General features: G+C 41.4%; 1 protein-coding gene across 3 annotated transcripts in view; it reads right to left on the bottom strand.

The window, feature by feature from the left end:
• Positions 1-14,858, bottom strand: part of col5a3a (collagen, type V, alpha 3a) — a 63,886-nt gene extending 49,028 nt beyond the window's left edge. For 2 of the 3 annotated variants that reach the window (XM_033644993.2, XM_033644994.2), the window contains exons 1-4: positions 14,508-14,858; positions 2,538-2,705; positions 1,976-2,189; positions 1,344-1,506 (exon numbers count right to left, since the gene is read on the bottom strand). In XM_033644993.2, coding sequence (XP_033500884.2) covers positions 1,344-1,506; positions 1,976-2,189; positions 2,538-2,705; positions 14,508-14,592 — 630 coding nt within the window. In that variant the 5' untranslated portion in view covers positions 14,593-14,858. The remainder of the gene's footprint in view (positions 1-1,343; positions 1,507-1,975; positions 2,190-2,537; positions 2,706-14,507) is intronic. The other variant, XM_033644995.2, reaches the window with a different exon arrangement.
• Between the last annotated feature and the right edge of the window lie 7,859 nt (positions 14,859-22,717).

The following is a 22,717-nucleotide window of genomic DNA, read 5'->3' as shown; positions in this document are numbered from 1 at the left end:
ACTGTTTACTGTTCTGCAGTATTTTAAATAATTCGGAGGCCATTAACTCAAATTAGACATCAGGGGATTATTGCGTTAATTAAAAACTTGGCAAATAAGTTTCATCATTGGAAATATTATTTACGGATTGTGTTTGAATACGATGTATCAAGTTGGGGCAGCTTGACAGCAAATTCCCAGGCTGCTTTTTGTTGCCAGTCTGCCCCTGCCAAACTACACACATTCACAGTCAGGCATGTTGTTAATGTCCAAATGCACAGCTGGCCATTCAGACATTAACCCTAATCCAGCTGACAGATCTATACTGACCAAAAAGCAAAGATAATGTGTCATTTCTTGGCTTTGCAATGGAAAGGATGAGGGGCTGGGCATGTCTGAACAGCACATCCCCTCCTCCCCACTCCCTCCTAGACCCCTCTTTTTCTCTACATTGCTTTGTTCTTGCAGCACTTGATTGACAGGATAGCCCCTTGAACTGAGATTTTCACTTTTCTAAGGTAGCTTTAAAGATAGGAAGGAGGAAAATCCACAGTGCCACGTACAAGTTATTTTCCTTTTGTTTCAACATTTCCCATATGCAACTGTGTATTGAATCATAATGTAAAGCATATACACAACATTATGTATTTGGTAATGCATTCAAGTTATGAAGGAAACAATTCAAACCCAGCCTCATTTCTCATACATTTTTATGCACATTTCTCCACAACGCAACCTTGACATACGTGACATGTTTTAGATTTTGACAATAATTCAAAATAAAAAGGACATGAGCAATGCTTGGCCACTGGTGCAGAATGAAGAGGTCATCTAATCTGATAAACTCTCTAAATCCTCATCAGTTTGCTCAACAGGCTATAGAAATGTTCAAGACAGCAGCAGTGTGGATACAACACACTGAATTTGGTTGAACAAGATGTACTGTGAGAAAAAGACAAAACAAGGTCATCTGGATGTCCTCGTACTGCGCCTTGTCAGATGATTCGGGTAATATGCTTTGCATATGCATTATATGTTACCCCAGTGAAACAGTCTCCTATGATTAAACCTGTGTACTTAATGACACAAAGCTGACATGATATTAACTCTTATTTACTGCCTGTGTCTGGCCTCAATGCAGAAAGGTACAAAAAAAACACACTTGCTGCATTCTTTGGCCACAGTACATGATGTACTTAAATGTCTTGTTCTGTATAATAACTGCCAAACCAAATATGTTGAAATCTTGAATAAATACAATGAAAAAAAAGAAATTCGATTTTTTTAAAGAGGTACATTTAAGCGTATGACAACCAAGTAAAAAAACTGCTTTCAAAGTTTCCCATACTTTGATAATGTCTCACCTCAAACACATCTTCATCCAGCAGCCGTGTCCCAAACACGGTGACACCGTCTGTGCTGACAACGGCATTGTCCCCTCGCAGCAGATCCAGGGTCTCTATCCTTTCACAGTCCAAGTAGAGGGTCACAGACTTGTCCTGCACACTGTAGGCTATCCTGTGCCATCTGAAAGAACACAGAGCAAGTTGAGGGAGACGGTTGAGGGAGTTAGTGTGGAAATATAGTGGAAGGAGTGGATTTTGTGTCTGAGCATTTGGTTGTCCGGAATCAGCAATGCAAAGAGCTGTTTCACACCTCTTTCAAGTCAAGCAAACCAAAGGTGCCTTTGAGCCTGAGAATGTAGAGGACTGATCCTTTGATCAAGTGAAATCATTGCAGCTAGCAATCCACAAGCATCTTATTCCCTTTAAGGTTGCTCAAGCACAAGCACATGGAGTAAGCTGTATGAATCAGGCTACAGAAATATATTTCAAAGCTTGGGTAAGTTAGACTAGCACAGTAAATATACATTACATAGTGCTGGTGAATCTCAGACCTATTAACTCATACATTACATATAGTGTGCTGTCAAATCAACAGATAGTTCATTAATATCTGCTTTGATGGAGACATAATAGGCCCTTGAACTACCCACTTTCCATCAGCGAGGTTGACCTTCTTGAAGGTGGGGTACAGTTCTGGTGTGGGCTGCCCGTGCTGGTCCTCATACAGGAAGACAGGTGAACGGCCCACTTCGAGCCCCAGCTGCTGCACCCCCTGGTCGTCATACACTGAAAGCAGGAAGAACTGGGATCCCTTTTTAGCTCGCACTGTAGCCATCACAGAGAAATTCTCGGGAAATGGGGAATCTGGGTGGAGTGGATTAAAGAGGAGAGAGGAGAGGAGAGGAGAGGAGAGGAGAGGAGAGGAGAGGAGATGTGATGTTAAGTCGTACAAGGGAGAGCACAGCAGGGTGCAGATATTTTTATAACATGCAGGCATCACCCGCTGCCAGTGAGACCTGAGTAAAGATAATAATGATGAAAAATATTGCCCATGAAAGCAGTGGGCACCCGTGGGGAGGAGTAAAGGGAGTTCAAAGTCAGATCTCTTAAGGTTTTTACTGAGGGAAGAATCCCTCACAAAAGTGACACATTTGAGGACCTTTAGGGGACATTTTCAGAAATCCACTTTGTGGAGAAAATACAGTCAACTACCAGGGAAGAGCTGTTTGGTGGGAGCACTGAGCTGGATCTTTTTGTCTATCTTGTAGGCCAGGTCCGTCTCCTCCAGGCCACTCCTGCTGGTGCAGAGACCAGCCTCCAAGGACACCCCCTCCATGTTCTCTGACAGCTCCAGTACTCGCAGAACATCAATGGGATCAGCTGGACATGGAAAGAGAGAAAAAAAATGAACCATCTGCACATTGTTATAGAGCAGATAGAAGAAATATGCTGGTATATTTTATTTCATGCTCTCAGACTGTGGCTAATTCCATCTCTTTGAACAAGTTTACATGCTTTTAAATAAGTGCCGCTTTCTGTTTATGCCTGTTTCTAGCATTGTGCGAAAAACTGTAAAAACTACTTATGATAGGGTGTCAGATTGCAGCAGCATGCTTTTAGTCATGTCAGTGTAACACTTAAACTCTTCTGGTGTGACAGCACTTTGTTGTCTGGCTCAGTTAAGTGCTGGTTGTTACTGAGCTGAAGAGCAGGGCTTAGTGTGGCTGGAAGCTGGTTTTAAAGTGTGGAGGCTTCCTGCTTCCTAGGAGTCGGAAGAGACGAGCTCCTCTGAGATGTGGCGGCAGGTGGCCAGGCTTCTGTGGGTGTTATTATAGGATGGGGGTGGTACACAGCCTAACCCATAATCCTACTGCAGCACACCTGACAGCTGACACCTGCACACCGCTCACCCTCCACCAGTGAGCAAACAATATGTCCACATCCCATTTATCACAATTTGAACACTTCACTGGCACAAAGCGCATCAGTGATTCATATATTCTGGCTGCTATTCTGTCTTAACAAGTCAGCTAGTTTTGTGTTAAACCTTTGAAGCTTATTTTCCTGAGAAAAGAAAGATTTCTGCCAGTGGGGTAAGATCATTTTATTTGTTCCACATGTAATTCCCTTGTTTCAGGTGTTTTCCAAAAGCGCATATAAATATCTAGGAACAAGACAGAATAAGGCCAATTGCTGCAAGACTATCAAGAGAATTGATAGTATTCTCATTAAAAAATCTTGAAACAAGTTGATTTTAATTGCAAACAGGGATCCCTTTTCTGTTGAGCGAAAGCCTCTGTAGCTATGAGGTTTCTCCTAGGGTTGGCTCTCTCATTACAATGAGCCTGAGCTTTATTTGCAGTCCACTGGTCGTGTTATCAGATGTTATGTTGATAAAGTGCTGCCGTGAGCATTAGCCAGGATCAGAGTTTTGTGTGCAGCCAGTCTCCCACCAGCTGCTAGAGAGAGCTCGTTCCGGGTAACTCAGCACTTAGCATTCCAGGCATCTGAAATGAGGATCCTAAACCCCAAATTGCCTCCTGTAGCTCTTGCCGCTCATACAGAATTCGCCTTTTATTCTCCTTGTTAATTAAACATGTGGAGAGAGTTTACCGTTGCCCAGACATTGCTTGCAGAAAAACACTACGTTACATTTTATGGCATTATTTATTTGCATAGTACAGGCAGTTTATTCCAATCAGCTTTGGGAGCTCGCCCTCTCAGTCCCTTAGCATAGCAACGGGGCTGTAAATAGGTTAAGCTGTAAATTACAGCCAGGCTCCAACAATGGAAAAACATTAGGCACAGATCTAAAGGTATTTAAGACATTAGGGCTTAAATTTTGAATTTATATAGAGTCATAAACAAGCACTGTATATTAAATAATCACAGGAGTTTCTGGCTTCTAACAGTAAAAACCTCAGGCTGTTATTTAAACAAGTGGTAATAAACCCACAACCCACACACAGTCTAGGATCATTTTCAGATCTGCTCTAGCCATCATGACAATCAACCAAGAACTAAATGTCAAGGAATAAGGTGTCTATTGACTTTAAAAAGGTTACAGTCCAGTCGCCCACACTTACTGTATATCAAGAATAAGGACATTGACCATGTTTTTGATTTTGCATTCTCACATTCAAATTGAGTCTTTATTCATTTTGGTGTGATACGGTTGCCTGATAAAGTAAAATTAACTGACAATGCTGGTTCAAGCTCGGGTAGGCAGAAAACTGAAAAAGGTAGCATTTGAAAATACACCCTCCTCCTGCCGCTCTCCCCTCTCTGCCCTAAGCCCCTCCCACCAGATGACCACAGGTAATGCACTTCATACAGTAACCCAGTGTTTCCCATACCTTGATTCATTTATTCTTTTTTTTGTTGTTGAGTTGCATGCAAAGCATTCACTCAACCACTCAACCAAATGAGACAAGAATTAGCATGCTAGCCACCCCAAAGCCTTGCCCCCCAGCACTGCGGACTGCTACCCCTGGAGGAGAGCTGGCAATATAGCTCGAGAGACAGACCTTAAGTCAGCGGCTGTAGTGGCTCAAATTTAGCCAGTGCCAGCCCCCCAACAGCACTGGGTCTAACCTGTGTAACAGCAGCAACAGAAAGTTTGCTTATCTGGCAGGGAGTCTGGGTTGTTTGGTTCCCCAGAACTGGGGTTTGCACTGGCTGCAATGTCGGTTGCTGTAGCCGCAAGGGGTCGGTCACCATAGCTGCTGCCTAGCTCAGTGGTCTATAGCTGCAAGGAACTAGGCCAAGGCAAAGACTGTATATAAAGATGGATGACATGTCTCCACTTACCCCCACTCTACAAAAATGAAGTCAAAATATGTTGACGTCATTTGGAGCAAGAGTCCATACACTAGTGATTTCCATCGTGTCGAGTTCCCGCCCAAATACCAACCAATCGCAAGCAATACCACCGATCACGAGTACACCAATTGGCTGTCAATCATGACGTCAAACCAAAACCAAACCAATCCGAACACTTGAACATACAGCAGCATGAACAGAACTACCTAAAATGACAGAAACCGTCTTTAGGGAAAAAATTATTTGATGTGTATTTTGAGTTTTTAGTTTGGTCCATGCCCCATCCACTAACATGGAGGTGATGGGCTTTATGACTTGTATTGCAGCCAGCCACAAGGGGGATAATCAAGATGTTTTGGCTTCACTTTTGGGGCATGGTCATGTCGTCCATCTTTATACAGTCTATGGGTGGAGGACAGTGATTTGAGGATTTAGCTTATGTTAGCCACAGAAACATGAACTTGAATTAGCTGCAGACATGAGCCATTACCTGCAGTTAGCAGAAGGCTGAAGTTTTAGCAACATTTTCTCTCCATCTCTCCTTCTGCTTTTACTGTAGGGAACACCTTCTCTCTGAAATGACCTGTGACTGGCCTGAGTCACCCATCACTGGCTACATTTTCTAAATTCTGAAAACAGAGCCAAGAAGAGTTGCAGAAGTCTAGTTTTCTCCCAATCCACTTGAATTACAATACGTTCAAAGTTTTTTGAGGGATTTTTTTTCCCAGTGACGCCAAAATAAAACTGCCCACTCCAGCTGTAAGATGGCCAGGAAAGTTGGTTGCCTAAAACTTCATGATATTTCCATTAAGGAAGTCAGCACAAATGCGAGCTGCATGCCAGAGTCCCTATTATTATTATGGCTAAAGGCTCAGTCTTCTTAAAATATAATTATTAAATATATAAGCAAGCATCTGCATTTCTGTCAAACACTTTATCATTCACAACAGTTTACTTTGCACTTTACATCATGTCTGGGTCCTAATCCTTAATGTTTGTATTTAATTGAATTGGTAGGAGCATCTTTGTCTTTGTCTTATCCCAAATGAGCTCTTTGTAGCTCTGCTGTGGCCTTGACTGCAAATCAATTTCCTTTTGGATAGCAAAGTTTAAAGTTGGTGTTTTAGTCAAAGGTCAGAGTCCAGTAATCTCTCTCTCTCCCTCTCTCTCTCTCTCTACATTTATCTATCTTGCTGTCTATCTATCTTGTTATTTCTCTCTCATATATACTTACGCACAGGGAGGAAGAGAGGTCATTAGGCTGTGATGTTTGGAACAGTCTGAATAATGTTCTAAACTGAAGCAACATGGATCTAATTATACAGAATTCTTGGGTTACTGTCAGCCCATCCAGAACAGCACCTGACAAAATGGCCTCAAAACAAAATAACACAATTAACTTTGCAGCAGAACTGTTTCATTTCAAGTAATCCAGAGATGAGTGCACCCTGTGAACCACATAAAGTACATTTCTGCCTCAACCACTATGAGTTTCAAAAATATCTATTGCCCAATTCTAAGCATGTTCCAGCTATGGGCTGTGGGGAGACTGCTGACCTCTGACACCAGAGAACAACAGAGAACAGTCAAGATGTGCAACAATGCCAAAGGGAGAAATCTGAGACAAGGAGAAGAAATTCCTCCAAAAAAAGAAACTGCCTTCTCAATTGTCTGTCAGTTAAACGTGCAGGGAATAACAGGCATCCCAAACCCAAGTGTGCAAAATAAACTCTTATAAGTTTGGCAAACTGATTCGGAGAACGTGGGAAAAACCTGCGCTGGACTTAAGAGGATGGAACCCTGATAGCTGCTGCAACAACATCAAAAGCAAGCTGAATGAGAACAACCCACATAAAATACAAGCAATTTTCTGTGCAGTTTCCTCCGTTCACCATTTCAATACCACAAACCCCGACTCTGGCGTCAAGTAAAGAACCCCAGGCTTGTGGCAGGCAGCCATATTAAGATTGGATCCGTGCAACAATCAATAAAAGAAAGTTATATGTTCCTAGCTTTGGATCTATCTATGTCACCTTAAATCATGCCAATTCTTGCAGTCTCTTTACCTATCCTGCAGCACTGACTGTCTGAGAAGGCTTTTCTCGCATCTCATTAAGCTTTGAGCAAATCATGTCCTTACCTCACCTGTCAAAATATGTGACTTCTAAAGACACGCAGGAAAAGCGAATGAGCATGAAAGAGATCAACGTCTAAAAGAACACACTGTTATGGCCACTGATCTCTGCATGTGCAGCATGCTGTCCCCACCATCTAAAGATATGGCTCAACATGTTTGAAATAGCATTGTAGAATCTCTAAGGACTGATGACTCAGAGTGTTTTCCAATCATACCAAAAGGTCAGAGTACATGGGAAGGAGCTGAAGCTTCCAGCAATTTCACAGACATCTGGCATTTCTGCATTTCTTTTTGTGTGTGTGTGTGTGTGTGTGTGTGTGTGTGTGTTTTTTTTTCTATGAGACAACCATGTCTGCCCAGCAACAGAGCTGTCCACAGTCCTCCTGACAGAAGACAGCTGAGCACTCCACCTCACAGATCCTGCTCCATCCCCCTGGAAATGCCACCAAACAGTCCCCATCTGTGTGTCTTTGACTGTGTGACACTTGACACACTCTCTCCATGCCCTGCGGTCATACAACTCAGCACCACTTCAGTCATACATGGACATAATGTGTTCTCTGTGTTTCTAAAGCTAATGTCTCTGAAGACATTCTTTATGACTCACACCACCTACACTCCCAGCTCAGCCTGAAAATACCACTCGCACACACACAATACTACTCTGTCAAAAACGATTGCGCATGGGAACTGGGGAATTTTAACAAGAAATGAAGCCAAAATGAATCTGGGCAATGACAATTTCCCATAGCATCTCGGACCACACCCTGTGATGAGTGGAAGAAAAGCAACCCTTCTTCTGAAATTCCACAAAAACTACCGTTGAAGGGGAATTTCTTCAGAAAACATTTTTAATACACAAGCTTCAAAACATAAGGTGATTAATAATAAAAAATTCATGACAGCTCCAGTGGAAGTGGTTGAATAAATCCAAACACTGTTTCTCCCGTGCTCCGAGAAGACCAGCCTTAATCTAATTAGCAGTGGGTGTGACCTTTTGTCTGGGTCACTGCTGTGTGAGGACAAGAACACCATGAGGTGAGGAGAGTGAATACACGCACTGAACAGATGAAAATGTAAACACGTGAACAGCCAAATAAGATGATACATCGACTGCACACACACAGTCACAGAGTATGACCAAACAGCCTGAGCACACTGTTTATATGTAGCTCAATTATAACGCCCACAGAGGGGGGAAAAAACAGTACTCTGGACCTCTGCCCTAGTTAAAATTTCTCTCTGAATCACTGTACTATTTTATCTGTCAAACACTTTGCTCTTTTCCATATAAACAGAGGTTATTAAAACAAAGAAAAGCGTGTTAGAAATATCTATGACAAAGGTAAATTTACTGTAACGGAGACATTTGTTGCGCTGGAAGCATGCAAACTGAAAGGAAGTGATAGTTATCACCCCGAATGTGCTTTGTGGTTGAGTCTGCTTTGAGTTATCGCTGAGAGTTTAGCAGCAAGTCAAGTCAGCGGTTGTGTAGACGACTGCTGGGCAATGGCTTTTAACATATTGTGAGGGGTTACAAAGTCATGGATGTTATTAAGAGACAATGAAAACAACCAACAGTGCCTAAAATTAAGTTTTTGATCCAATTTAAGCACACAGTCTGCAATAAAGTATTTGTAATACCACATTATCAGGGGCAGATTAATATCTATATAATTATATTCTCTTGTCTTAGTAGGCCTGATGAGATACAAGACAACCAATGACATCCAAACAAAGAGATTATGGCTGATGTAAGTACTTCTGTGGTTGGAGAGCTTTCTGCTGAACTACACATGCACTGAAGGAGAGTGAGAGGGAGGACTGGACCCGAGTTGACCAGCAACAGGAAATGTTCTGGATTTACATGCAAACGACACTGCTGAGGCCATTCAGTAAGAAAAGCTGTTTACTAGGGCATTGCCTTTTGCTCCCTAAAGATATGAGCAAGCCTTTTACATTAGGTGAAACATGGTCAAGTATGAGGAAAAGAGTGCAGGATAAACAATACTGTGTGTGTGTGTGTGTGTGTGTGTGTGTGTGTGAGAATCTGTCTTCTTTTTTAAAAATGTGTTATACTAACAATTGTTGTGACTGTGGCTGCAACAAATGATTGTTTTCATTATCCAATCATCTGCCCTAATTGTGCAGCTCTAGTTGTAACTATTTATTGTGCATCTGCATTCTCATACTAGTGGGAAATCCACTGACTGACTGTCTCTTAACCACAATGATAAACCATACATGAAGAACAATGTCTGAAATGATCATACCTCAGGGCACACTGTGTTGTATCATATCAAACATGCCTGCCAGTTGCACAAATGTAGGCACTGTGTTTATCTTACCTTACAATCCTATTTGCTCATCATAATAAGTGGACTTACATAGCTTCAGTTTGTGCCTCTATTGAAATACAGTACTGCATGCAGGCTACATTGCTCCTCGAACATTTTGTACTACACAGGGCAGACGCACAGATTATAGGTGAATGACCAAAAGGCCCAAATATTAAACAATCATTTAAACAATTTCTCCCACTCAAAGTGTTGTGCTGAATATGGGTCAGTGTCCTGATGTTACTTTTGGTGTTGAAGCTGCTGAAGATTCTGGTAGCATCTGGTTACACATTTCCTTCCAATTCACATCAGCACCACATTCTTCAATCTCCACAGTTTGTTCTGCTCATGTTTGTTCACAGCATGATGGGCCAACACAGGCCAAAAGCTGCTTGGCCCTCAGAGAAAACACCTGCCCCTCAAGGCCCATAACTGGACAGGCACTCAGAACAAACACACACTTGTACTTCTATACTTGCGAGGATGTTCTTCGACGACAGTAAATCCACTCCCTTTCCATAATCTCCACCGCATACCTAATACTGACACCATTTCTAATCACTAAAATCCCTGTAAGAGGTGGGGCTGAGGGTTTAAAATGTCCTGATGTTGGAAGATCTTTTCTCATCTCTTTATCCCTCTGAGGATATCAGGTCTTCATAAATATGTAACATAACATCAAGTACAAGCACAAGTGCACACACACACCATTTCTTATGCACATGTGCATACATTCCTCAGGCAGAGGATTACCCAGATACAAACATGCAAGCGTACACATGACCAAGCCCATTCAAGTTTCAACCCCAAGCCATCATTTAGTCTCTTAGACATCATAACAATGAGGCAGCTGTTATGAAATGTAACACCAGAGCTGGCCAAATCAAAGTATAACACTATATACAACATACACAAACACACACCACTTCTGGTATATACAGTATACATGCTCCCTAAAGGGATGCTTTGCCAATTTTCAACCAGCTTTGTACAATGTGGGTTGTATCTGTAAATGAACTGTGATAAATTTCCCTCCATCTTACCAAAGCCCAGATCTCCCTGCTCATCTCTCGGCTCAAGTCCAACTTTCACCCACTCGAAGGCTGTTGCTCGAACTACAGATTGTATTTCCACATTTTCCTATGCCCACTACCACCTTTGACCACCGCGGACACAAAGACAGAGACCTGCCCCTCTTCCTCTCAAAAGCAGACCAAACCCATAAAATATATAAACCTAGGTTCTATTATTGCATTGCCCAGTTATATTTCTAAAATTGTCTTTGGAAACATATTTTAGTGCACTGTTTGGCTGTAATATGAGAATCTGTGAACAGGAAGAAGCGCCATACTGTTTCCTGTTCCCGTAAGAATGAAGGCTGAAAATAATTAGATGAAATGGCAAAACTAAGTAGTGCTGATCTAATACGAACCAAGATTCTGTTACTGCATTGTCTTAAATGTTTTGAGAAACATATTTTAGTGCACTGTTTGGCTGTAATATGAGGATTTGTGAATAGGAAGCGGGTGCCAAACGGTTTCCTGTGTTGTAAAAATGTAAGGCTGAAAATAATGAGATCCGATAGTAAAAGTAAGTAGTGCTCATCTTTTGCTACTGCGTTGTCTTAAATGTTTTCACAAACATATTTTAGCTTACCATTTAACTGTCATTTGATACCACTTGTCACCAGCCAGCAGCCATATTGCTTCCTCTATAAAAGAAAAAAAAACAATCTCGAATTTCATCACAGTGCAGCGCAGTGCATTCTGAAAGCTGCAGGTTTTCTACCTCTTGAGCAAAAGCAAATGCCACCGCCCTTTTCCTCAGTTTTCTCTGGTCACGTACACTGTAGCACCAGTTTCAAAACTTTATGACACCCCAGTTTTATTAAAAGACCTTCTTTCCAGCAGGGATATACTTCTTTAAGAAGTGCCATTCCTTTGTACTTCTGAGGAACACTTTAAAGAAATTCTCAAAAAGTTGTGTGGGCTGCTGTGCTTGCAGCTTAGTGTCTATGCTAAAGGACACTTGGCAGGTTCAAGGAAGTTGAAATATGAGCCAGGTCACAATGTCACTGAGGGTAGCATATTGTTTTCAAGAGTCTACACAGATGGCTTTGGAGGAAAGTCTCTCAGACTCTTATGGCCTCTACTAAAATGTGCATGTGCATTTGATGGATGACTGATATAAACTTCTCTAAGGCCCATAAAGTGGGATAAAGAGGCAGATGACATGTAAGGGGACACTGCAAAGAAGTCAGCCCCTCTGATGTCTGCTCATTGCAATTCCACAGAAGGCATCTCCAACTAGTCCCACTGAAAGCTTCTTGAAGCATCCAGTGATCAGAAACGCAGAGCCATAGAAGCCTGAGGGGAAGGGAGTTGCTGAGTTTCTGGAAGCCAGATGTGTGTTGAACACTATAGATTGCAGTCCGGCGCCATGAAGTGTTTAAGCATAATTTCTACATATTAAAGACTTGGTGCCACTCCAAACAGTTTGCCTCATCAAGAAGTCTGAGAAGCAGCTTGATATGACACTTGCAGCATCAGCAACTCGGGACAGACATCAGCATCTCTGACACTTCTGATGTTTAATCTTTCCCATTACAGAAACACAAACTCACATGACAGAAGAAAAACACAAGCGCTGTAACAGGCGTAAAAATTCCTCTTTTTCTATTCTCTATCCTGCTAAATTCAGCTGCCTTTTTCATTTGTTTTCATTTGCCACTAATTTGTAGCTGGATCAAAGGCGAACAAGGCTTGCCGTCTTCCTTTGGGAGTCTGGTGCAGGATTGGCAAGAAGGCTGGATCAAACGGGACGCAGTGAGGGGGCTGTATGCACGATTTCCCCTCTGTCACAGAACCAGCCAAGGATGAGGCAGGGCATGAGCATGAGGAGAACGATGATGTAAAAGAAGAGATAAGGCATATAAAATAAAAACAAACACCGCCTATTCCCAGGAACAGAACAAAAGGAATGAGGGAAAGAAAAACTAAACACAAATGTGTTGAGGCAAAAGAACAGAGGATTCTAACTGAAACTAGCTGTGGACGTGTGCAAGAATGTCTCACTTCCTGTCAGCAAACATAACTACAAAGTCCTCTCTCATCTCTACTGAACACACACAGAAAGCATATGGGAAAACAGTCTGACACTGCACACTCACACATGCACACAAACACATTATCAACCACATGCACATATCTAAGACTGCCATATCAGCACCACCATATGTCCCATGCACTTTGAAATCATCTCAGCCTCTCACTTCACAGGCCCCTCATTAGAGAGCAGTGGACACCACAGCACACAGTGTGACTTGAGTGTGATCGTGTCGACTGGCCCACTTCCTCCCATCATCGCTTTATGTCAGCCAGTGAATTCCCACAAATCCCACCAGCCATAAAGTGGGTGCATGTGGATAGCCATGATTGAAAATCTTTAAGCACTTCTGGTGACCACAGGGTTAAATCCTGCTGTTCAGGCATGTCACTCCATCAGGGAGTCTCTAAACCGCAGCACCTGCAAGGAAATAGTCTGCTGCCAGTTGGAGATACTCAGGACTCGGCCACAGGGCATGGAGGCCTGTGTGGGTGACAGACAGCAGTGGGCCAAATCACATACAGTATGTATGCACAAGCTGGCTATTACTGGCTATCTTGGGAACAAGGGACTCTTAAAGTGGGTGCAACACTTGCTTATGGTTGATTAATGTCCCTTATTTTGTGTCATGCACACAACCTTCATGGGTTTCCAAGACACCAAGACATCAAACATTTGATTTCAAACTTACAGTTCATTTCATAGCTTGGTTTTAAACAAAATATTCTGCCCTCTCAGAAACATTTCCCTTCCTGGCATCTTACTAAAAACCACATCCGTCAAGTCCTTGTAAACAGGACAGTAAAATGAAAAAAAGAAATCTCAATTTCACCTGGCACACACAACAAACAAAGTCTGTCCTCTCAACAAGCCTGAAAGTGCAACATATGTGGACACCAGAGACACAGAGAGGGACAGCTGTTTGACAGAGACCAGGCCCTCTTCCCGCAGGTGGATACTGAACAAATCAGTCCAGCTACTTCCCTCCTGCAAGACATAAAGTGTGTAAAATATGACCTGGGGTAGTAGCCTGCAATAAAACATGTAAAATATTTAAGTGTGCCAGAATAATCATAACTGAGGCAGTAAGAGTGTTAGTGCTAAGCGCCTTCACTTAAGACCTATGTGTGCAGAGGGCACATTAAACAGATCCATGACAGGAATTTTAATCCACTCTGTTTGGTCAGTGTTCAGCCATTCACCTCTTTCTCAAGCCAACGTTAAACCTTTTCACAGTAAACCGACGCTGGTCACAAGCAAACTCGAACATGACATCATACATCTCCTGAGGTCGCTGCAACTCACCTGACGCAGGAAGTAACATTGAAATTCAGAAAAAAAAAACTTTGGAAATGTGTCCAATTGAAATGCAAGCTGGAGCAGGAAACGCTAAATCAATCAAAACTCCCTTGTGCAACGACGCGGATAATTAATATGTATGCATACAGGAAAAAAAAAAACTTATTCATAATTGCATTTGCACGGGAACGACAACTTCTGTAAGTCATTTGAGCCAGCTCTTAGTTTTTAATCCCAGCCTGCAGCGACTCTGTGGAGCAAGTAGCAGCATCACCAAAACATCCAGATTCAAAGCACAGATAAAAGAACTTAATGCACCAGGATCAGAAGTGAACATTAAAAGACAGAGTAAAGATTATGCTTTTGCGCCAGTAACGTGTTAGCTGGGGACCAAGTAATGAATGAAGGTGCCTGAATAAAAGGCACGGAAACTTAGATAAAGGGGACCGTGCGTCATTCATGTTCAACTGGATACTTTACCGGCTCTTGTCGTCGTTATGTGGAGCAGGATCAAAAGAAATAGCGGTATTCTCCTGCGCGACCTGGTCCTTATTAAATGCTCCATCTTTCCAAGCGGAGACCCCCCTCTGCCTCCGCCACCAGAACTTTACACTGAAGTTATATTAGCAGGAACTCAGCAGCCATGCGGGGATTAAAGGGTCGAAGCCAGTCTGTAGTCCCACTTGCTTGAGAGTTGGAGTTGGAAGTTTTGTTGTGGTGGCTCCTCTTAGTGTCGCTCAGTCCCTCTCATTCAAGTTCTCCCTCTCACCATCACTCCCTCCCTCTGCTCTCCACCTCCTCCGCCTCTTCCCTCCCATAGGACGGTCCTGGGGACGCATGGATGAGCAGTGCGCCTGCAGAAAAGGAAAGAAAAAAAAACACTCCCATCTTAAATCATGTTTGTAACTGGCGATAATTTATGAGTTTTCACTATGTAAAGGTGGTCATTAGCCACAGAAGTGATGTAGAGCACAGCACTTTAACCATGTGACCTGTCAGTTTCCTGAGTTTTGCAGATGTAGGCTGTTATATAATCCACAGAGACCCTAACTCTGACTCAGGACACCTCAGTGTAGGAAATGGGATTACACTGGATTTGAACAGGATGTCTCAGTGATTGAATATGTCACTGTCACCATAACAGAGGTGGGAATAAGTCATTGTTGTGCAAGTCACAAGTAACCAAAGTCTCAAGTGTTTGTAGTCAAATCCTAATACAAGTCCCAAGTCAAGACTGACAAGTCCCAAATCGAGTCCAAAGTCCTAAACTTTAAGTTTTGAGTCCTAAACTAATCAGAATGTGCTCTTTACCAAATATGATGCAATTTTAACAACAAATAATGATATATTTAAAATCACAAATGCTTTTTAGAAATTATAAGCTATCCATTTGTTAACACTGCATAGATGTAAGTGTGCGGAAATCTTCCACCATTTTGGACTTATTGATTTTTCCAGCACCTTGCCAACACCAGTGCAGGTGATGCGGTGGTTGTTCTGCATCTTAAAATAAGATTGTTGAAATGTTAGGCCCTACGTAGCTGTTAAGAGAATGTTGGCTGTTAAGAGAACGTTAGCTAGTCATTAACTCGCTGTTAGCCTTGACTTATGCAACAAAGTTAGAAGTTGTCGCATCTCTATAACAACCTGTAAGTTTTTTATTCACCACCATTTCAGCTTTTTACATGCACAAAAATGATCTTTGGTATCATTTTTTCGAACTAGCGCTCAGTAACGTAACCTAACTTCTTCATGGTTCTTTCTTGACACTTGATTCGATGCTGCCGGATTCATTCATACAAACTGGAGGAGGAATTAAGCGTCGACTTGTTGGGAATGAATTAGAGATGCATCGGTCCAGCTTTTTCAGTTTCGATACAGATCCCGAAGCTGTGGCTTTGAGTATCAGCCAATACCGATCCGATAAAATGGTTGACCTAAAAAGCTATATACCTTTACATGAAGAACAGAAAAGACTAGAGGCATCAGGCATTGATGACAACACAGTTCTTTCCTAAGATAAAATGAAACAAGATGAAACTGTTTAATGCAATGATGAACTATTTATTTTTAACAAAATTAACAATTGTGCAACAGCAGTTGAAATAGTGTGAAATACCTCCACACAGCAGATTCTCTCCTTCGCTCCATGACGTATGACGTAGCTCGAGTCACAATAGATTTAAAGGGAAAGGATCACCTCAGGTATAGGTTGCATTTTCCGATACCCGATCCATCTATTTTGATGATATCGGGGCGATATTCGATCCAGATATCGGATCGGTGCATCACTAGAATGAATAGCATTAATGTTGTCAATTCAGGAAATGAAGGAAAATGAAGTGGCTCATGGCACACTTTTTAAATACCATATGTAATTTTTAATCTTTGGACTCGGGGACGCTAAAAGTGAAGTGAAGTCACAAGCCACTGGTGTTAAAGTCTAAGTCTAGTTGCAAGTCTTTTTTTTTTTTTTTCATTTTGTCGAGTCCAAAGTCATCAAGTTTTTGACTTGAATCTGAGTCGAATCCAAGCCATTTGATTCAAGTCCACACCACTGCATCATAATGATGATGATGATGATGGGGATGATGGTGATGCAATAATGCTCCTTTTTTTTTTAGCTCCTGTTATTAGGCCCCTGCAGTTTTCCTATTACCTTCCCCTGATGGTGAAGATCAGAGGTCTGTGTAAATCTTTTGAAGCTGGAGGATGTATCCAAGCTTTGAAGTTCACACACAGCCCCAGTTAAACACATCTCATCATTATAACACCTCTGGTCAGTTCATAGAGACCATGACAGGTTATCTTCACCGTAAATCTAATCTCTGTCCAGCATCACATCAGCAGCCTACTGATGCTTGTTCAGGCTGGAGCTTGATCTCAGTGAGGCTGGCGGCTGAATCACCTCAGGTTAGAAGTCCTGCACTGAAGAAACACCTGGAAAAAACATAATTTAAAACACTAAGGTGTGTTATAGCACAGTGCCTAATTTGAGAGAACATCACACCATGGATAGCACCACGAAATGACCATTTGTAAATCAATTAGTCAAGAATAAGTCATGAGAAACTTTTTCTCACATTCCTGTAGCGGAAACGGCGCACATGTTGATTTATGAATTGATTGTAGAAACACGTTTAACAACAGTAAACTATATCACAACATCCTTTTACAAATTCTTGCAGGACGCGTACAGTGTAATTCAAGTCTCATTTACCCAGTCCTATGCTCAGCACTTCCCAAATACATGCATTTTTGCTAAAGCATAAAAATTTAAAACTGAACTAGCAGTGGATTTATCTATACTCTCTTCAAAGCCAGGCTCCAATAGTAAGGTTTGTAATTATGTTACATGCTCAAAGTAAAGATACATACTTAATGCACAGTCACGTAACTTAGGTTTAAGAAAAGAAACATGGTGATGACGTAGCTTAAAGTGACAAAAAGTTCACACAGTGCAGAACACCTGTCTCCTGGGAAAAGTCCTGTGGTAATGTCCTGTGTATTGTGGCCCATACACCACACCAATTCAATCCCTTATGGGGACCTCTTCCCTCTTTACTCTCTTCTGTGCATTAGTCGCATGATCACAGCCTTCCCAAATGCATGGGTTATACACATATACTGGCTTATGATTATGTAGGATATGTACAACAACACTAATTTCAGCTACCACAGCACAACTAAATATATACAAACTGACATTTTGTGGGTGAAGTATTCCTTTAACGTAGACAAAATCCACCAGACAATAGAAAGTCATCTTTCCACAAAAAGTAAAGATCCATTTTGCACATTTTTAACCTCATCATCAATAATGAAAGGATATAATTAAATGCTTCTCCATTTTGTAATGAACGTGTTTTCTCAGGTATAATTTAATATGAATTGAGTTTGCATAAACAAGACCAAATTAGTAATCCCTTGATAGGGACACTGCTGACAGGAATGAGCAGAAATAATTGGTTGTGACAAGTCAGCCACCTCTTTATACTTCTGGGGACATCTGTCCCAATCCTCTGGCAGAACTTTGGCCTATAGAGTGTCGATTACCTGTGCAGGCTGAATATAGTCCTGCCAGAAGCCTAATTAATTCTAGGAAGACTGTGGTATTCAGTTGAGACATGCTCGATGATAAGACTTGTGAAGACCTTGTCTAATTGGAAAATTACCAAAGATAACGTTCCTAGAGTCCAAGCTACAACAGGCCTTTGTAAAGTAACATGGAACTGAAATCCCAGAGAGCATGCGGAGAGAAGAAGCCAAACCATCATTTCTTGAGGGAGAAGAGTCTTAAACCACAGACAGAGAGAGAAACACACCCATTTATAATTCGTAATAATTCTCTCCTTTATCCAAAGATGCTGTTCCATATTATTTCTTGCCAAACCCAGCTCTTAGCCGCAATTTACTGAACATTAAACATCAGTGACATCAGTTATGAAGTCAATACAAAACATGTTGCTTTCTCATGGTAAATAAATAATTGTGGAGAACAGTTAGCATCAGCGACATGTAAACATTTTTCAAAATAAGGACAATAAAAGATACATTTCCTGTGCCTTGAAGACAGAGAGCAATTAGATAGAACGTGAAAGTGGGAGATAGAAGGAGGTTTGACAGAAGCACCCAGAGAGCTGGACAGATTGATGCTGATCTGGTGGGTAAACAACGGACCCCCTGACCTCCCACTGTCTCCCCTCTCAGTACCAGCTTAGCCAGCCTGAGTTAGAGCCACATTCCTAACAGCTTTTAGCAGATAGTTACTAAGAGTGCAGTGGGTAGTCTGAGGTCGGGGTGAGAAATATTTCCAGAGCATGTGCTATGTACCTTTGTCCAACTACAGAACCTGTTACAGATAATCATTTTTAAAACACACAACAAACAATTAAACAAAGAAAAACAAATTTTTGATGAGCTCTACACTTAGCATTAACTTCACCCAGACTTTTCCACACAACTGGCACCAAACAGGCATTGATTGGGCCTGGGACCAAACACATACATTTAAATTATGACACATGACGTGACCGTGATGCGCAGGAAGGTTTCAATTAAAAGTCACTCCTCTTGTCCCACGCCAGTAGTTTGTCATCTTTCATTAACCAAGAGGATCTCATAAATCAGACTGATAATGATTAATGTAAGGTAAATAGATTGGACTTTTTCAAGCTGATTTAAACACATAAATGCTGATAAAAAAAAAAAAGTGCTCAGCTCGGAGAATAAAGTCAGTTCATGCTGGGGGTCTCTTTATCCTGATAATCAACTGTCAGTAACCAATAGAAACTTTGTTTTGTACACACTTAAAAATCACATGGAAACGGCACACTAAATCATATTCTGTATGTGTTTTGACATGTATTTTATGGATAAGCGGTTTGAAAGAAAAATCACAGATGCAATGTGGCAGGAGATGAATCTATCACAGATGGTGGGGAAGGAAAAAAAAGACTGAGGATGTGTCTTTGTACTTTTCCTATTTTAGTTTCAGTCACTTGTCATTTTTATGTATTTATTCCCTAATTCCTGAGAAATACATAAATTATGCTTCCAATTTATCCCAGTCATGTGGTTTAGTGTTAAAAACTGGAACTGGAAGTATCTCTCTCTCCCTCTGCAGGTCACTCTGTGCTGATAAATGATGGTGGACTTTTCTTATCATCGAATCACTGAGTGGCTGGAAGGTGAAGTGGAGTAATCTGTCATCACCACATTTTAGACTCTGTGAGACTTAGTTTAACTTTATAAATCCTCAAGAGCAGCTGATGAGCGTTTAGGATTAAGGACCCTAAACTGGGCTTCCAATTCAGTCTGCCTCCGGTCTGCTCCTTGTGTTGAAGAACATGCCAGAACAGGACAACAGGCCAACATCCAGGAAAAATATGCATGTGAAGTTACAAAGGAACACACAGCTGACTCTTCCAGCTTGCCAAAAAATGATTTATGTATGTTTAAAGGAAAAAAAAACCACCTTTTATGTATGTAGTCATTGTGAAATAAACCACCATACAAATCATTTCAGATCCTGCACCACTGCTTCCTAATGGGCTTGTGGTGTCATTTAGTTGTATATTGTGTGATAAACATTGTTATTAATTTCTGTCATATAATGGGGATTTAGAGATGAGTGTGAATGATGATTGTGTATCTAAGTTTGTGGTCTGTGTGTGTGTGTGTGTGTGTGTGTGTGTGTGTGTGTGTGTGTGGTGGAGCCTGACAGCTTATCCATTGTCACTTCATTTCACTATTTATAGCAGCATTATGAATGAGCCCTCGATTACAACTGCAGCTTTTCTTTTTCTGTAACAGCCAACATCTGCATGCAATATATCACATGGAGGAAAAGCTATGTGGTCTTAAATCTGGTCTTTTATGTGTGTCAAATGTGGCTTTTGTGGGTGAAAAAAGTCAGACATCCACTGCTGATCAAGAGTACAAGTACAAAGACAAGAAAACACAGGTACTGAACGAATGCACATTTTGCTTGTGGGGGTAAATGTAGGTTAATCTGTCAGAGGCTGGTAAAACCCCTGATCTATGAGAGCACCTCAAGAGAAATGTGACTGTGCCACCCACAGACTGCTAATGATAGTATCTCCATATATTAGAAAGCATTTGTTCTTACATAAGAGCTACACCAAACCACACCCTGACATACAAATCCATCATCTAACAGGTATTCTGGGTTCGCCTGCCTGCGGTTAAAAGGGGGGCAGAGTGGGTACATCAAACAGGATGAGACTGTCAGCTTGGTATTAAATCACCACTGCACTTCCCCCTTAAGAAGTATTTTACTACTGGAAAGATGGCTTTTTGATAAAACGGGGCTTCTATGCAGTAGAAAGACGCAAATACTTTTGAAATTGGTGCTACATTGACCAGAGAAAACAGCAAGAAAGGGGCTGTGGTATTCACTTTTGCTCAAGAGGTATAAAATCTACAACTAAAAGAATGTACTCCACCACATCAGACCAATAAATGCTCAAACTGGTGGGTGACGTGATTCGAGCTTGGCCGTTTTGTCACAGGAAACAGTATGGCAGTTGACAGGTAACAAACAATCTTGAATTACAGTTAAACAGTGAGCTAAAATATGTTTCTGAAAACATTTTAGGTGAGAAATATGCAATGTAGTAACAGCTGCTTAGTTTTACTGTTTTACTGTCACATTTTCAGTCTCCATTTTTACAATACAGGAAACAGTATGGTACCCACTTCCTGTTTACAAAGTATCGTGTTACATGGACCTGCACTTGTATAGCGCTTTTCTAGTTTATCAACCACTTAAAGTGCTTTTTACGCTAAGGATTACATTCACTCATTCACACACACATTCATACACTGGTAGCCAAGGCTACCATACAAGGTGCCACCTGCTATTCAGTTTTTAACACACTCACACATCGACTTTCTCAATCCACTTCCATACTCTTTGTGTCCATGATGGCAGGCATACAAAAATGTGGAAGTACAATCTGTAGTCTGAGCAACAGCCCTATATAGCCAGCGAAAAATCTGCCAGATGATGCATCATTTGGTGGATTCTAGCTTGGAGATGAGCAGGGAGATCTGGGTGCTGGTAAGATGGAGGAAAGTTTACCACAGTTCATTTACACATAATACACACATAGAATTAATACAAAGCTGTTTGAAAATCAGCAAAGTATCCCTTTAACCAATTATGGTTTTCGGAATTTGAAAAAGAGCCGTAGGCCTATACTTGTTCAAAGAAGCAAGATCACCATCAGAACCAAAGTAGGGATTGGATGCAGAGCTGTGTTTTCAGACATATTACTCCACACAGCCAGTTGCTTAACCCTTTTGTTAAGTTGCCAAACCAGGGACGTGACCACGAGAAAAGTGTGTGGAAATTTTCCCCTCTGCACTGGGGGAACTGCCAGTCTGGTGATAATTATAATATTGAGCGATGACGGGAGACTAAACTAATTAACATCTAAGGACCATGTCTGTTAAATGAACTGCTCAAACAAACAGACTAAATAAACTCAACCGGCGACCACACTCGAGCTCACCCTGCTGTGCACCCTTCACTTTACTGTTAGTTTACAGCACAAAACACAGTGATTGTGTTTTGATCTCTAAATAGCAGGCAGTTAGATTGAAAACTGGTATTTGCAGGGGCACTAAAGGTAAATCCAAACACTGACGCCAAATATGATTCAAACCTTCATTTCTTTGAATGTCTCTTCAGAGTGGAGGGCATTCAGATTTCATTTCAAATATGGTAGAAAACGCAGGAGCCTAATGAATTCAAGATTATCATATAACATGTATTGATATATATTGATATTGGGAACACTCAAGGAATGAGTAAGCCTATATACTTTGGTCAGTGGTGACTGCAATATGGTGCCATGGTGTATAAGTGGACAGCCCACCTGGGAATCCATCTGTGTACTCTGCCTGCCTCAGATCCAACCTCTTTGCCAGGAAAAACATTTCTGCACACCATAGATACATTACATTTTTATATTTTGTAACACATACTGTAATACTTTATGTTTCTCAACAATGCTGCTGTGAAGTTGTGGTTAGGTTCAGGCACTAAAACCACTTGGTTATGGTTGAGAAAAGAGCTTGATTTGGCTTAATACACTCACATTTGGTGGCACAAAAGCTGTTAGACAAGCAGGGACAGTGAAGTACACTCGGGTTTGGCAGCT

This window comes from Epinephelus lanceolatus, chromosome 18 (genome assembly GCF_041903045.1).
Source record: "Epinephelus lanceolatus isolate andai-2023 chromosome 18, ASM4190304v1, whole genome shotgun sequence".
In the NCBI taxonomy this organism is placed as follows: domain Eukaryota; kingdom Metazoa; phylum Chordata; class Actinopteri; order Perciformes; family Serranidae; genus Epinephelus; species Epinephelus lanceolatus.
Note: the sequence above shows the minus strand (reverse complement) of the source record. Positions and strands in the feature narration are given on the sequence as shown.